This window comes from Sminthopsis crassicaudata, chromosome 3, assembly GCF_048593235.1.
Source record: "Sminthopsis crassicaudata isolate SCR6 chromosome 3, ASM4859323v1, whole genome shotgun sequence".
Taxonomy (NCBI): domain Eukaryota; kingdom Metazoa; phylum Chordata; class Mammalia; order Dasyuromorphia; family Dasyuridae; genus Sminthopsis; species Sminthopsis crassicaudata.
This window is the reverse complement of record NC_133619.1, coordinates 608,440,958-608,458,671: the sequence shown is the minus strand read 5'-3', so window position 1 is coordinate 608,458,671 and position 17,714 is coordinate 608,440,958. Positions and strand designations below refer to the sequence as shown.

The 17,714-nt window shown below is 42.6% G+C and overlaps 1 protein-coding gene across 4 annotated transcripts in view; it reads left to right on the top strand.

Moving 5' to 3' along the window:
* The window catches only part of EPHB2 (EPH receptor B2), a 267,166-nt gene that overhangs the window by 194,194 nt on the left and 55,258 nt on the right, over positions 1 to 17,714 (top strand). For all 4 annotated transcript variants that reach the window (XM_074305917.1, XM_074305913.1, XM_074305915.1 and 1 more), the window contains exons 4-5: positions 5,409 to 5,564; positions 11,120 to 11,455. In XM_074305917.1, the coding sequence (XP_074162018.1) occupies positions 5,409 to 5,564; positions 11,120 to 11,455 (492 nt within the window). The remainder of the gene's footprint in view (positions 1 to 5,408; positions 5,565 to 11,119; positions 11,456 to 17,714) is intronic.

The window sequence follows — 17,714 nt, the reverse complement described above, 5'->3', positions numbered from 1 at the left end:
GTCTTGAAGTCAGCAAGACCTGGATTCAAAACCTGCCTCAAACACTTAGTAGCCATATGACTTGGGTTCTGGCTAAACTGTTTAACTTTGCTGATCTTTAGTGTTCTCATCTATAAAATGGGGGCTCTCGCACCCACTTCCAAGGGTTGTTGTGATGCTCAAATGAGATGAATTGGTTTGCAGTCTTGTAAAGTCCCCTGTCAAGGCCAGCTGTTACTGTGCTTTCCCTCTGAGCTGTCCAACATCCTCACTCCTCCAGAGCTTGGCTGGTCTCTGCAGGGAGAGCATGCTGGGAGCTAGGAATGGATTTAGAATAAAGAGAAACCTCTCATTTTCCCCCTCATCCTCGGCCTTCAACTTCAGGAGATAAAAAACAAAAAAACAAACAGTAGATAAATGAGTGATCAGAGACAAGCATCTCCAGGGTCTTTAATTCCTGGGCAACAGGGGCCCTCTACAGAAAATATGGCTGGAAGGAATATTGTGAGAGGAAGGAAAAAGAAGAGATGAAAAAAAAAATTAATCATCCCTGATGTGTATTTGGCCCTTTAAAGTTTTCAAATTACTTTGTATAGGACTAATTTTAGTCTCACAACAAAGCTGTAAATCTGGTGTTATTAATGTTATTGTTGAATCTCCCCCGGCTCTTTGTGACCCCTTTGGGGATTTTCTTGGCAGCGGTACTGAAGTGTTTGCCATTCTCTTCTCCAGTTCATTTTACAAAGGAGGAAACTGAGGCAAACAAGGTGAAATAACTTGCCCAGGTTCACACAGCTAGTAAATGTTTGAGGATGGATTTGAATTCAGGTCCTCCTGATAAAGCCTTGCTCTCTATTCATTGCACCATCATAATTATTCCCATTTTACAGATTGAGGAAAGAGATGGAGTGACTTGCCCTAGACCACATGGTTAGTACATGCCAGAATCAGGATCTGAATCCAAGTCTTCCTAATTCCAAATCCAGAACTTTGCCACAACACAAATTTTAAAAGGTTAGATTAACAGATGTTCTTCCTTAGCAGTACACAGAATGCTAATACACAGAATGTCAGAACTGGAAAGTGACTTTACAATATAAAATGGGAGAGTTGGAAAGAGCAGACTTAGAACCCAGAATGCCTGAGCTAGAGAGGCCTTAGAATACAGGAGGTCAGAGCTGGGAGGGCCGTTAGAACCCAGGATGTCAGAGCTGGGAGGGCCCTTAGAACCCAGGAGGTCAGAGCTGAGAGGGCCCTTAGAACCCGGGAGGTCAGGGCTGGGGGGGTCCTTAGAACCCGGGAGGTCAGAGCTGGGAGGGCCCTTAGAACCCGGGAGGTCAGAGCTGGGAGAGCCCTTAGAACCCAGGAGGTCAGAGCTGGGAGGACCCTTAGAACCCAGGAGGTCAGAGCTGGGAGGCCCTTAGAACCCAGGAGGTCAGAGCTGGGAGGGCCCTTAGAACCCAGGAGGTCAGAGCTGGGAGGGCCCTTAGAACCCAGGAGGTCAGAGCTGGGAGGGCCCTTAGAACCCGGGAGGTCAGAGCTGGGAGGGCCCTTAGAACCCAGGATGTCAGAGCTGGGAGGGCCCTTAGAACCCAGGAGGTCAGAGCTGGGAGGGCCCTTAGAACACAGGAGGTCAGAGCTGGGAGGGCCCTTAGAACCCAGGAGGTCAGAGCTGGGAGAGCCCTTAGAACCCAGGAGGTCAGGGCTGGGAGGGCCCTTAGAACCCAGGAGGTCAGAGCTGGGAGGGCCCTTAGAACCCAGGAGGTCAGAGCTGGGAGAGCCCTTAGAACCCAGGAGGTCAGGGCTGGGAGGGCCCTTAGAACCCGGGAGGTCAAAGCTGGGAGGGCCCTTAGAACCCGGGAGGTCAGAGCTGGGAGGGCCCTTAGAACCCGGGAGGTCAGAGCTGGGAGGGCCCTTAGAACCCGGGAGGTCAGAGCTGGGAGGGCCCTTAGAACCCAGGAGGTCAGAGCTGGGAGGGCCCTTAGAACCCAGGAGGTCAGAGCTGGGAGGGTCCTTAGAACCCAGGAGGTCAGAGCTGGGAGGGTCCTTAGATTACAGAATGGTAGATCTTGAAGGGTTGTTGGAACATAATATGTTCAAAAGTAAAGACCTTCAAATATGAAAACGTTAGCCCCCTTTGTCATCATATGGTTGCTTGCTTCTTTTTTCTCCCCTGTTTAGCATCTCCCATCTCTCAATATACAACGCTCCACTTTCTCACAGCCCACTGGTCTCTTTGTTCCTCTTGCCCACTGTCCATACCGGCTTTCAGCTATTTCTTTGCAGTTGAGGCTGCTTGATGATAGTTCCAAGTGTGACTCTCCTCGAGGATCTGGATCTTCAAACAGACACATTTTTAAGTGCCTACTGCATGCAAGAGCTCAAGATTTTGCTGATACTTGACAGCATGGAACTCACCCAGTCTAACAGAGATAGCAGTAATGAAGCAAGACAATTGTAATACCTAGTGTTACTCAAAGCACAGTACCTGTCACATCATAAGCATTTTATAAATGTTGTTGTTGTTCCTACTACTGTTGCTACTACTACTACTACTACTACTACTACTACTACTACTACTACTACTACTACTACTACACTTGAATTACAAAGTGAATTGTAAAGGCAAAGATTATTACTAATGAGTGGAATCGAGGAGGTTCTTTAGCCACAGCAGTGAAGTTTTCCCAGCATTCTCCGGTATCAGCATTGGGTAGAAGGTCATGAATGCTGGAAGGCGATAGAGAGGGATGTCAGGGCCTTTCCCCAGTGTCCTGTTCATCTCTGTTACAAACTCCAGGCAACCCCGCCTGGCACACTTCCCGGTGGTGTGCTGGAAGAAGCAGAGTATTGTAGAAATGAGAAATATCAGTCTTGAGAGCCTAGAGACTTGGTCCCTAAGAGACCCAGCTCTGCTGCTAATTGGCTGTGTGACTTGAGGTTTGGTTAGCCCAACCCTGGGCCTTGGGCTCCCTAATTCTGCTAAATGAGATGATGGAACAAGGTCATGTCAGCAGCCCCTTCCAATTCTGACATTCTCTGTTCTCAATAATGCCCAGATGAATGAAATAATCCCTTCTTGACATATGAAGAAACTGAGAGCTGGGGAGATGAATTGACTTGTTCCCAGTGCAGAGTGATTCAGCAGTGGAGCCCGATTTTCAGACCTCCGCTCCTTCAGCTAGTCCAGGAAGCAGAAGCCCCGCTGCTATCCAACTCAGCCTCAGCAAGCCTAGAATGCTTCAAGGCAGATGTGCAGAAATGGGAGAAGGGAAACAGTGGGATGCGCTAATGGAAAACAAAACAAAACAGAATTCATTTGGAGTTAGAAGACCTGGATTCAAATCTCTACTCCTCTCATATGACTCTAATGTCAGATTTAGAAAGTGTCTTTACAGTATAAAATGGAGAGTTGAAGTCATTTCCCTTTGTTGGTTTCTTTATCTGTGCCAGGGACTCGGTGAGCTCTGAGGTCCCTTCCAACTCCAAATTCACAAACCTAGTCTGAGAGTTGGGGAGATCTGGATTCAGATCTTGCCTCAGAAACCACCTGAGCTAGTACGTCTGAGTCTGTTTCCTCCTCCATAAAACAGGGATCCCTAAAAGCAAAGCGCGTGTCAGGATAGTTTATGAGGACCAAAAGAAATCACGTCTGCAGCACGCTTTGCAAACCCTACAGCTCTGTATAAATGTCAGCTATTTTTACTGTTGTCATTGTTGTTATCTTCTGGATTTCAAGCGAAAGGCAGAATGGGGAACCAGCAGAGCTTTCTCCAAAACAAATCTGTTCCTTCTGCCTGGGAAGTTGGGAATAGAAAGAGGCTTGCTGACTAAAGAGAGAGGCAGCGGGTGGAGTTTGGAAAAGGCAAGGAGTCCCCCCTGCGTACCCGGGGCTCCTGTTTATTTATTGAGATTGCTAGAACATGTGTCACACACGCTTCAGAGTGCTTTGGGGGGGCTGGGAGGGAGGCGTGGAGATGACATGCTTCCCGAAGCTCAGACACTACCCTCTACCGTCCGTGGCTGGTGTTGCGGGCAACCTGGCTTCTCCAGCTCACAGGGGACATCCATCCATCTTCCGGGCTGGAGAGTTTCCCAGCAACCCTTGGGAACCTGGTCCTTTAGTGCCAAACTAGGGCTGCTGGAGCTGCTGTAGGGGAAGATGGGGAGAAAGGGAGGGGAGAACATTCCCCAGCCGCTTCCATCCATATTTGGAAGAGAATGCCGCCAAAACGGATCTCTTCCAAGATCAGATTGGATTTTATCGAAGACTATAAGCAGGCTGGGACTGGACCCTGTCAAGGAGAATGAGAAAAAGAGAAAAGGATAAGGATTTAAAGGGGAAGGGGGAAGAGGGAAAGGCTTAAAATTCAAGGACCCGACTTCATCATCTCCCTCTGGCACTTAAGAACACTTATATTATGTCAGAAGAATTATTTAACCTCCAGAGGCCTCAGTTTCCAGTTTCTCCTCTGCAAAATAAGAGTTTTATCAAATGGCACCCAAGGTTTCTTCCAATTCAAATTCTATGACCCTATGGTCTCGAACCTCACTTTGCCCTTATAAAACTAAGAGGCTGAGTTGCCTCCTGTAATAGGAAGGCCCCACACTCTAATTCTGGCCCAGTTCCTATTACCTAGGCCATGTTACACAAATCAACAAGCCTATCTGCTCCCACATAAATAGGGAGGTTAAATATAAATGTAAATATTTGTGTAACTATAAATATTTAATAAATAAATTCTTTACATAAACATAAATTTTTAATAAATAAATGTTTATATGAATGTAAATGTTTAATAAATAAATATTTATATAATGTAAATACTTAATAAATGAATATTTATCTAATGTAAACAATAAATATTTATATGAATGCAAATATTTAATAAATAAATATTTATCTAATGTAAATACTTAACAAAATATTTATCTAATGTAAATATTTAGCAAATAAATATGTATATGAATGTGAGTATTTAATAAAAAATATTTATATAAATAAAATAAGAAAATAAGGAGGTTGAACCAAATGACTCTTAAAAGTCTTTCCAGTTCTGAGGCTTTTGCTCCTCTATCTATGTCAGATAGAGTGGAGTAGAGGTCAGAGTTCTCACAATCCCTGCATTTCTTAAAAGTCTACTATATGTGTCAGGCCCTGTGCTAGTCACAAAGGAAACCATCCCTATTCCCAAGGAGTCTGCATGCTAATGTGCATTCCAGGTTTGCCCCATGGGACCTTAGGCAATTTCCTTGCCTTCCCTCAAACCTCAGTTTCTTTTTCTGTGAAATGGGAATAATAATTCTTGTATGAGCTGCTTTTCTGATCAATATAATTACATATTTACATACATACACACACACACACACACGTCCAGTTCTATTCATTCATTTCTATTTGGATGATTCTCATGTCTTTTCTCCTCTAGGCTGCCCTTCTGGGACCTTCAAGCCCAACCAGGGGGACGAAGGATGCACTCACTGCCCCATCAACAGCCGCACTACTTCAGAAGGAGCCACTAACTGTGTTTGCCGCAACGGGTACTACCGAGCTGACCTAGACCCGCTGGAGATGCCATGCACCAGTATGTTTGGGAGGGGTACATTTAGAGGGCATATTTCTGGCTGAGCTCACCCTGGGGGGGAATCTCCTTGTGAAACAGATGCCACCTGAAACCAATCATTCATTCACGTACCATCCTGAAATATTTTTTGGCTTATATTCGTTTTTTCTTAAGAAGTAGGAGTCAAATCACTGATAGAAGAGTGATAACCCTTTTCTTTGAGACATAAAAGTAATTTCTGAGTGGAAAAGGTCCCTTGTCGGAGGCTCGTGCACACGGATGCATCATGTAGCCATAATCAAAGCTTATTCAAGTTCCAAAGGATTTTAGAACAGAGAATTGGAGAGATTAGGGAACAATGTAGTACAGGTTGGCTGGAACAGACCGTGTGAAGGGGAATGATGTCTGGAAAGCTAGACTGGGGTCCTGCAGAGCCTAGAGTTCCAAACTCTGGATTTAGTGTTTTGTCCAGAAAGCAACATAGAACCTTTAGTTTTCTGAACAGAGGACTTCTAACAATCCATGTCCTTGCAGCTCTGACATTCTTTAATGTATTTTGTTCTATGGATTTCTCTCTCCCTCAACAAAGGAAGAAACTGTTCTGTAATTATTATTCAGCTTAAGTGAGCTCATCTCTGTATCTCAGTAGGATCTTTCATCCAGCTCTTTTAGGCAAACAGGCCCAGAAATTTTGCCTCTGGCCCATGATCTCAGACACATTCTAAGATTGATTCTTCCATTCCCCAATTTATGACTGAACTTACTGGCTGGCAGGTACCCTATCTCAAGTGAGAGAACCTTGGCTGAACCTATGTTATCAGTCCCATCCCTGCTGGGATTCCTGGCAATTATTTGATGAAGTAGAAAGAACATTAAGTCTAGAGTCAGGAAAACCTGAATTCAAATCCAGCCTCAGACATAGAGTAGCTGTGTGAGCGTAAACAAGTCCCTTCTGTCTAATTCAGTTTCTTCAACTTTAAAATCAAATTAATAACAGCGTTTATCTCACAGGATTGTTGAGAGAATCAAATGAAAAGATATTCGTAAAGCATTTAGCATCATATCTGGTACATAGTAGGTACTTCCTTTCCTCACAATGGGAGCTGCCTCTCAGTTTTAGCCCCTCTTAGAGAACTATGTGAAGAATGTGTCCAAAATGATTTTCTGTGTTGATTATCCAAGTACTCGACAAAGATCCAATCTGGAAGGGATAGCTTCTTTGAGGAGGGGGTTTTCAGTAATGTCACTTCCCTACAGCCTTCTCTTAAAACTCAGCCACTCCTCAGGGGCTCACACATCAAGCACTTAGCATAAATTATTTTGTCCAGTTACTTTCCTTTGAAAAATAAAGAGGGAAGGGCATCCTTCATTCACTCAAATCAATCAACAGGAATTTATTATGTGCTTATCATCTTCCAGACACTATTGCTTAGTACTTTGGATATAAAGAAGGGCCAAAACAGCCTCTGCCCCTGAGGACTTTACATTCAAATGGGGAAACTACATGTAAATAAATAGGCAAATATTAGACAGAAGATGACCAAATTTACCTACATCCAGGGCCCTCTGCTAGGTGCTAGTGCAAGCTTGATACCTCCTATACCTTCCCACTTTGCACCTTTATTATATATTGTCCTTCTGACATCTATCTCTTGAGAATGTACCCAGTGCCCTTTTGCCCTTTTCAACAATAGCAGTACCCATTTAGAATTTTGGCTCTCCATCGTTCCTGGCTATCTGAACAACCTCCACTCTGTTCTGGTCATCCATGTTCCCAATAACGTCCTTTATACCACTTGATCACAAAACATTGTTGGCAAAAAAAAAAAAAAAAAAAAAACCTCTTGTCTGCATCTACCCACCAAGTGCCTCTCCATTGTGCTTCAAAATATTTGTCATTTCAGTTCAAGCATGAAGATTGCTGAAGCATGAGGGAATATGAACTCTCCATGTTAAAGTTTGTTGATTGAGGAGAGGAAAAGTAGACAGGGCCTGATGTGAACTCTAAGTTGGGGGAAAGCATATTTCAAAGGGCTTTGAGAAAAGTTAGAGAGGAGCCCATGATATAAAATTCTATAGGAGAAATCATCCCAGGAGAGATGAAAGTCTCAAGATGTAAAGAGAAACAAATTTGATAAGCACGAATAGGTAGCATTCATTCAAGAGACCAACTTCTTTTTAGAAGCATCTTGTTCAGTCATTTTGGGGATTTTCTTGGCAAAAATACTGGAGTAGTTTGTCATTTCCTCCTCCAGCTTCTTTTACAGATGAGAAAACTGAGATAAACAGGGTTAAGTGACTCATCCAAGATCACATAGCTAGTATCTGAGGTCAGATTTAAACCTATGAAGCTGAGTCTTCCTGATTCCAAGCCCAATTCTCTGTCCACTATACCACTTAGCTGCCCTAGGAGGCATCTCAAGGCACTTGATGGGCAACTTGTACTTTTCAGTGACAAATGGAGAATATGGGAGCAAGCACAAATAGAAGCTGAATTCAAAAGCGTACTCTTAAGGAGAATATCAAGAGAGTTGAAGCTTAGAATGAATGAGATGAGGCTGGAAGGAAAGGTTAGAGCCAACAAAAACATTTGGTTCTTTTCTAGACATAATAGAAGAAAGTGGAAGCTCAGAAAAGAGAGAAGGCCCACTGGGACAAGGAAATTAGATGACAGAGGGAAGGTGGAACTCCTCAGCTCTTAATCATGCTCTTATTTCCTCTGCCAAAGATAATCCTTGGCCTGAAAAGAGCAAGAAAAGCTGATGATATTTGTGCAAATGCACAGTGAAGTAGGAAGAGAATGGGGGAGCCTCCAGCTGCTTTTGATGACTTCAGGTGGCCACACCTGGTGAAGCTGCAGTCCGTGGTGCTGAAGGAACTGAACTATTATGAAGTACCCTCAATGATCTTTGGAAAAATAAGAGGTGCTTGGAGGCTAGAAAAGAGCTAGTATTTTCTTGGTTTTTTGAAAAAAGGGCAAAAATGGACTTTGGAAACTAATTTTGAGTTCATTTTCAAAATTTTGTGACATATTCTCTCAGAACTAGATAAATCAAACCACAACATAAATAAGAAAGAAGTTAAGAAGTTAAGTAGAATTCTATAAAAGTTAGGTATGGTTAGATCTTTGGAGAAAATTGAATGGACACAGAAAGGAATATATTTTTTCTCGGCAGTACATGGAATCTATACAAAAATTGACCATATAGTAGGGCAAAACCCCTCAAAATCAAATACAAAAAGGCAGAAATAGTAAATGCATTTTTTTCAGATCATGATGCAATAAAAATTACATGTAATAAAAGCCCAGGGGAATATAAACCATAAATTAATTGGAAACAAAATTCTAGGACATAGAAGGGAATGAATGGATAAGAGGGTGGCTAGTAACCATCTAGAAAAGGAGGTAATGATGCAAAGAGACAGCAGGCCCTTCTTAGGGTAGGTCATGCCAAATAAACTTTATTTTTTGTTGTTACATTGACTAGATAAGTAGATGGGGCAATGCTGTTGTATCCAGCTTTTAAAAAGCATTTAGCAGTGTCACTCATGATATTCTTGTGGACCTAGTGAAAAGATGTAGGCTGCACAACGTGACTTTTGAGAGATCTTCACATTACAGTATTTGTTATAGATAGCATCTCCAGAAGGGTATTAATATTAAAGATGGCTTTTGTCATAAGGAACAGCTTGGGCCCATTGAAAGTAGAACATGGTTTCCCAAATTCAATCTAGAAAAATGTCTTTCCTCCATTCAGTTTTGGCCATAGCTTTTGGCCATCTGTAGGGTTTATCCAAAATAGATAATCTTGATGAACTTAAACAGAGTGCTTGTCCAACTTCAGGTCAAAATCTAGGTAATATGTGTTCTTCATCCAGTTGAGTTTTTCCAATATGGATGACCAGACTGATTTCCTGTCTAGTGACCGTGGATCTCATACAAAACCTAGTAATTCCAAGAGATCAGGAACATAATGTCATCCACAAACAAGACTATGTGCAAAACATGGGGTCAAAGAGAAATTTTTGGTCTATTTGGAAATTCCCCATGGCATATACATGTTGTTGTTCACTCTTTGTTGATCCCATGAACCACAGATGGGCATGCTAGGCCCTTCCACCCTCTGCTACCTCCTGAAGTCAGTTCAAGCTCATGTTCCCTTTCCATGACACTATCTATTTCTGCCATCCCTTGTTCCTTTTTCCTTCAATCTCTCCTAACATCAGAGTCTTTTCCAATGAGTCTCTTCATTATGTGGTCCTAATATTTGACCTTCCAGTGAGTAACCTGAATTAATTTAAGTATTGACTACTTTGATCTACTTTGCTGTTCAAGATATATGCAAAACATATAATCATGTTTATACAAAGAAAAGGAGAGAAGAGGTCACTCCTATATAGCTAGTTGACACAGTAGCTAGAGCCCTAGAACTGAAATCAAGAAGACTTTCATTCAAATCCTACCTCAGGTATTTACTAGCTTTGTGACTTCGGGCAAGTTGACTTCTGCCTGCCTCAGTTATTCCATTTATAAAATGGGCATGATAATCATAGCATCTACATCTCAGAGTTGGTGTGAAGACCAAGTAAGAGAGTATGTTTAAAGGATTTTGCACTCCTAAAAGTTCTATATAAATGGTAGCTAGTGTTATTGTTAGTGAGGGGGTGGGATGCTTAGAGAAAGCTTCATGGAGAAGGTGATCTTGGAACTGACCCTTGAAGGATGAGTAAGAGGCCGACTAGGAGAAAAGAGAGAGGGAGAAAGGAAAGCATTTCAGATAGGAGTCAGAAGTTTGATGTTGGGGCAGAAAATTCAAAATAGAAAGAGAAGAGGCTGCTTAAAGCTTTTCTTGGGATTGAATAGGTCCTTGGGGATGAACTGAGAACAGATAGCAGCTCCCCTCAATAGAATTCAATTCCACAATTATTGAATACTTACTAGGTACAAGACTCTGTGCCAGATGTTGTAGGTGCAAGGAAAAGAATGGAACATTCCTTGCCCTGGGGAAATTGATGTTCTTGAGGGGAAAGAGGGATAGAGAAGTAAATATGAATTCTCAACAAAGTGCTTTTAAGCACTAACAGCTGGGAACATGTCAGTCAACAGGCATTTATTAAGTGCCTACTGCATAGGTCTTATGTACCAAGGAAGTGGTACCTTGAATGAAACTGGGGATTCTAAGAAGTGGAGGTGCATTTCAAACATGATTTATACAAAAGTCTGGAGGTGGGAGTTGAAATGCCATAAGCAAGAAATAATTAGTTAGTAGGTCACTTTGACTCGAATAGAAAATGAATAAAAAGGAGTAGTAGAAAACAAGACTAGAAAGATATTAGGAACAATTGTAAAGATCAGACTAGGGATTTGGTATTTTACCCTAGAGGCAATAGGGAGCCTCAGAAGGTTTTAGGGTAGGGAAGCAATCTGGTCAGATTCATGCTTAAAGGTTTATGCAGTACTCTGTTTACATTGAGTCAATGCAGTTGACAGGATAAGGCTGTTCTGTAGTAGAATAGGAATAGTAGAATAAGTAGTCTCCCACCAGCCACTAACCAATCCCTTTGTTTATCTCCAGCCATCCCCTCCGCGCCACAGGCTGTCATCTCCAGCATCAATGAGACCTCGCTCATGCTAGAGTGGACTCCGCCCCGGGACTCAGGTGGCAGAGAGGACCTGGTTTACAACATCATCTGCAAAAGCTGCGGCTCGGGCCGGGGAGCCTGCACCCGCTGCGGGGACAACGTGCAGTTTGCCCCACGTCAGCTGGGTCTGACGGAGCCGAGGATCTATATCAGCGACCTCCTGGCCCACACCCAGTACACCTTCGAGATCCAAGCAGTGAACGGAGTCACTGACCAGAGTCCCTTCTCACCCCAGTTTGCTTCCGTCAATATTACCACCAATCAGGCAGGTAAGAAATTGAAACCCAGCTAGGATCTGTCCGTACGTTCGGAGAGTTCAATTCCCAGGCTATTTTCTCAATTAGGCGTCAGGATACCAGAGCCCAGATCTAGACTGGGGGCCCTATAGACAAGACATTTAATTTCCCTAAGCCTCAGTTTCCTCATCAGAAAAATGAACACAGTAATACTTTTGCCTACTCTAGGACTGCTATGAGGAAATCTTAAAATATAAATGAGAAATTTCATAACATATATTGTGATACATATTAGGATACATTTGAAATATCATGCTACATATTAAGATATATTGTATATTATACATATTACATATTAGGATACATATTAGGATTAAGTTTTATTTATGCATTATATTACTTCATCAAATGAGCACCTACTGTATGCTTTGCCAGATTAGACCTCATGTAGGAAGTGGCACCCCAACTGTGCTTCCAGCGAAGTCAGAAAGATGGAGATGAGAAGGAAGTACAAAGGCCTGGAGATGGGAAATGGAATGCATATACAAAAAATGGTAGTTCACAGGCCACTTTGACTTGAGTAGAAAGTATATAAAAGGATTTATATTCGATATATTTCTTGCCTTCTCAAGGAGTGGGAAGGAGGAAATTTGGAACTCAAAATTCTTTAAATGAATGGTGAAAAAAATTTTATGTAATTGAGAAATATTTAACAAGATAAATAAAACTTTAAAACAAAGAAAGCACATACAGGGAAGTAATAAGAAACACTCCTCCTTCCCCAAATGAGTTCCCACTAATGAAGGAGAAAAAATTTAAAAAAAAACAAACAAACAAAAAAAAAAACAACAGCAACCAGATGCATATATGTAGCAGCATTCCACATCTATAGTCTCCCACCCTTTTTACCAAAAGGCAAGGCCTTCAGGGCCAAGACTGGGCACTGCAGTAACTTAGCATTAGTCTCATTTTAGTGTTCTTTTCATATATACATAATTATAGTCATGATGAGGCAGTTAAGTGTTGCCATAGTGCATGGAAGACTCTTCCTGAGTTCAATCAGATAACTTACCAGTTGTATGATCCTGGGTAAGTCACTTCATCCTGTTTGCCTCAGTTTCCTCATCTGACAAATGAGCTGGAGAAGGAAAAGGAGAGCAACTCCAGTGTCTTTGTCAAGAAAATTCTAACTGAGGTCATGAAGAATTGATATGACTGAGACGACTGAACAACAGTGATGATGAAGTCATTTCTACCCTTCTTAAGACATCAGTTTTCTCATCTTTAAAACGGGCAAGGGCAAATGAATTAGATTGCCTCTCAGAACCACTATAGCTCTCAATCCTATGGAAAATGTAGAAGAGAAATCTTTGGATGGCCCTTATGATTAAGAGGTGTTGATTTTCTTTTATTGCACTGAAATAAGATTTGCCTGTCTTTGACCCATTGGCCCCAATTCACAAGATCATAGGATTTCTTGCTACAAGAAAATTTCCCTTGAGTGGAATCTTGGTTCAATGGAATAAACACTGGCCTTAGAGTCAGAGACCTTCCTTTGGCACATAGAACTTCTGTGACCTTGAACTTTACTTAACCTCTTTGGGCTTTAGTTTTCTCATCTATTTTTTTAAAAAAAAAGGACTTGGCATCCTCTCAGGTCCCATTTTACTTTTACTCCAGATCTATGATTCTAGGAAGCAGATCACAAACTGTCTTGGAAGTCGAGAAGTTCCAGTACAGGTTCAAAGACTTAATCTCTGTATGACCTTGACCAAGTCCCTTTAATTATTATTTTAGCTTCTTCCTCTATTAAGGGGAGATAATAACAGGATATTTATACGTATATGTTGCCCGGTATATATATATATATATATATATATATATATATATATATATATATATATATATGTGGACATCTTGCCTTTCCCTTTCCATTGTCTGGTATATATATATATATATATATATATATATATATATATATATATAGTCATCTTGCCTTTCTCCCATGTTGTCTGAAATATATATGTATATACGTGTGTGTGTGTGTGTATAGACATCTTGCCTTTCTCCCCATGTTGTCTGAAATATATATGTATATACGTGTGTGTGTGTGTGTATGTATGTGTGTATAGACATCTTGCCTTTCTCCCATGTTGCCTGGGATGTATATATGGACATCTTGCCTTTCTCCCAAATTGCCACACTGTCCAGTAGAATGAAGGCTTCTTAGGTCAGGGATTCTTTCATTTTTTGTCTTTGGATTTCCAGTGCCTGGGTTGCTATGGTCAAAAAAAAGGGAAAGATATCAGAGTAAACCATCTGTGGTACCCTCATTATGCCAGAAGAAACTAAGCTAGTCCTCCAACATGTTGGAGGGACTCCTGTCCCATGGTGACTTTGGAGAAAACATAGCAAGAGTCAGAGTCCCACAAGACTGTCCAGAAGTATTATTGGATAGAACTTCTGAACCATTGAGATCACTGATATTCATTTCAATACTCATAGTACCTAAAATAGTGACTGATAAGCGCATAGTAGGTGCTTAATAAATGTTTATTGATTGGTTGATTGGTTTGTGTGAATAGAGTGTGAATATCACATATCAGCATGGGGATCAGGCCTGCTTGTGTGAATGTATGAAGGAGTATGAAGGACTGAACATCATAGAATGAGGCTGAACAGAAAGAAGCCATTCTATTTTGGGTCTAAGACTGATTAGAGACAAGGGGGAGCTGACAGTTTTCCACAAACTTAGTTGTAAACTGTTGGCTAAGCTGTCTAATTTAGCACTGATTTCGCACCTCGCAATTAAGAAACTCGTTGCTCCATTAGTACCTCAGCTGTGACTTTGCCAGCTTGGCAGCCACTGAGCCTGGGCCACGGGCTGGGCAGCCCCCTCCCTCCCTCTACCTGCAGCTTCTGCCTTCCCCTGGGGAGCACATCCAGGCTGGGAGTCCAGGAGCTCCTTCCCTCCCTAGGGTCTCACACTTCCGCCGCCTGGGGGACAACGCTCTGTTTATTAGCACTAAGCAGGCCCTGCCTGCTGGAGAATGCCCTCTTAATTGGAGGCCTGGGAATCCTTGCGCTGCTTTTCACTCATGGGGGAGTCCGGGCTGGCCATGGATTCTCTCAGTTCAGTACTACAGACAAGAGAGAGACAGGGGAAAAGATGCAGCAACTAGAGATTGGGGAGAGAAAATTGGCTCCCTAGGAGCAGATGCCTATGTCCTCTCCCTGCCTGAACAAAAAGGCCACAGATTAAGTGTTCCACTTTCTGAAAATCTTTCCTATCCATTTTCTCATTTGAACCTGGCAAAAGCCCAGGAAAAATTATTCTTCCAATTTTACGGAAAAGAAAACTGAGGTACTTGCCTGTCATCGCAAGTTAAGAGGTAGAGACATTATTCAAATGCAGACTTTCTGATCTAAGGGCTAATCAGATATAGAGTGGAAGAAATTTTAGAAATCATTCTAGGATAGCTCCCTCATTTTCCAAGTAAGGTCATATGATTCACTAGCTTCACATACATCATAAATGATAGAACCAGATCCTCTGACTAAAGTCCAAAGCTCTTTAACCACAAAATGCAATTTGAAAGATCTTAGCTTCAACACTAATAGAAAGTAGTATAGGAGAGTCTTAAAACCAAGCATGTTAAAGTTTGGAGAGCACTAAGAACCCAGGACGTCAGAGCTGGGAGGGCCCTTAGAACCCAGGAGGTCAGAGCTAGAAGGGGCCTTAGAACCCAGGAGGTCAGAGCTGGGGGGCCCTTAGAAGCCGGGAGGTCAGAGCTGGGAGGGCCCTTAGAACACAGAATGTCAGAGCTGGGAGGGCCCTTAGTACCCAGGAAGTCAGAGCTGGGAGGGCCCTTAGAACCCAGGAGGTCAGAGCTGGGAGGGCCCTTAGAACCCGGGATGTCAGAGCTGGGAGGGCCCTTAGAACCCAGGAGGTCAGAGCTGGGAGGGCCCTTAGAACCCAGGAGGTCAGAGCTGGGAGGGCCCTTAGAACCCAGGAGGTCAGAGCTGGGAGGATCCTTAGAACCCAGGAGGTCAGAGCTGGGAGGGCCCTTAGAGCCCAGGATGTCAGAGCTGGGAGGCCCTTAGAACCCAGGGGGTCAGAGCTGGGAGGCCCTTAGAACCCAGGAGGTCAGAGCTGGGAGGCCCTTAGAACCCAGGAGGTCAGAGCTGGGAGGGCCCTTAGAACCCAGGAGGTCAGAGCTGGGAGGCCCTTAGAACCCAGGAGGTCAGAGCTGGGAGGGCCCTTAGAACCCAGGAGGTCAGAGCGGGGAGGGCCCTTAGAACACATGATGTCAGAGCTGGAACTAAAAGGTGCCTTAGAACATTAAAAAAAATTAGGATATTGACATGAGAAATCACTTTAACATTTAGAATGTCACCTCTGAAAGAGTCCTACATATTATTTAATCATGTACCCTTTGTTACAGATGGGGAAGTTAAAATTGCCCTGCCAAATGGCGGCCATGAATTAGAACCCAGACCTCCAGCTGCCCAGACCAGTGCATCTCCCTCCTCAGCCCACTGTGCTGTAGCCCTTACTTGTGTTTAGCCCTTTTAACTGTTCAAAGCACTCTCTAATTTGTGATCATATTTGATCCTTTCAACAACCCTGTAGGGCAGAAACATGGATACTCAATATGGGAAAGTGGAGCAGGCTGTGGGGATGCTTGGCCTTTCTACCACCTATGGCTATTGTAAAGATCAAATGGGGCAGTGGCCGGGAAAGTGCTTTGAAAAGCACAAAAGACTTGCCACCATTAAATGTGAGGGGAAGAAGAGGTGGGGAAGCTCAGTAAAGGAGAGAGGGTCTAAGGGAGCTTTGTACACACATACTATGGCCATCAAGAGAACCACCATCACCATCATTACCCAGCTCTTCTGCTTTCTAGCTCTGTGGCAGTAGGCAAGGTGTTTCACTTCTCAGTCCATCTTGTCTGAAGCAGCTGCTATGTGCCAACCACTGAGCTTCTGGGATACAAAAAGAGGCAAAGGACATTCTCTTAAGGCACTTGTAATGGGAACAACAATAAGCGTATTTATTACGAACAAGCTATAAACAGAAGCAAATAGCAGAGAGAAGGCACTAGAATTAAGAGGGTTGGGAAAGGCTTCCTAGAGAAGGTGAGATTTTAGTTGGGATTTAAAGGCAGCCAGGCGGGTGAGTAGTTAAAACAAAAAAGGGAGAGCCGTCCAGCTACAGAGGACAATCAGGAAAAAAAAATGCTCAGAGCTGAGACAAAGAATGGCTTGTTTATGGGACAGCCAGGAGGCCAGGACGATACTGCCTAAGGTTCATTTCAACTTATATTTTGTGCTCAAAAATTCCTATATTCTAAGGGCTCTCGTAGCTCTGACATCCTGTGTTCTAAGGGATCTCTCAGCTCTGACATTCTCTGTTTTAAGAGTCCTCTAAGTTCTGACATTTTATATTCTAAAGTACTCTCTTCCCCCAGTCTCTAACATCCTATGTTCTTATTTTTTATTAAAGCTTTTTATTTTCAAAACACATGCATGGATAATTTTTCAACACTGAGTCTTGCACAGCCTTGGGATCCAAAATTTCCTCTCTTTCCCCTCACTTCTTCCCATGGATAGACTTAAGCCAATATATGTTATACATGTTAAAATACATGTTCAATCCAATATATGTAAATGTATTTGTGCAATTCTCGTGCTGCATAAGAAAGAACAGATCGAAAAGGAAAGAAAATGAGTAAGAAAACAAAATGCAAAGAACAACAACAAAAAGAGTGAGAATGTTATGTTGTGATCCACATTCAGCTCCCACAGTCCTCTCTCTGGGTATAAATGGCTCTCGGTCATCTCGTCATTGGAAAGAGTCACGCCCATCAGAACTGATCATCATATAATATTGTTGTTGCCGTGTACAATAACATTCTATGTTCTAAGGTTCATAATTCAGCTCTGTGATTCTACCTGAGATTTTTATTAATTAGTTACTCAGATGTAGTGCTGTGTTAGCAAGCATGTTTGTGTCACATGAACCATCTAGCAGTGATGATGGAATCGTTCTCAGATGTTCAAAAATCAGGAGGGCACAATGACATTCTACAGGTCTCGAGAGCATAACATTATGGATTCAGAGCTGCATCCTCTCCCTTCATCTTCAAGACAAAGAAGCTTAACCCTAGAGAAAAGTGACTTCCCCAGCGTGAGGGAGAATTTGAACCAGGTTTTCCAGCACTCAAGCCACGATAGGTGAAGAGACTCCCCCTGACTTCAGTTCAAACTCTTGTTGTGTTTATGGCTAGAA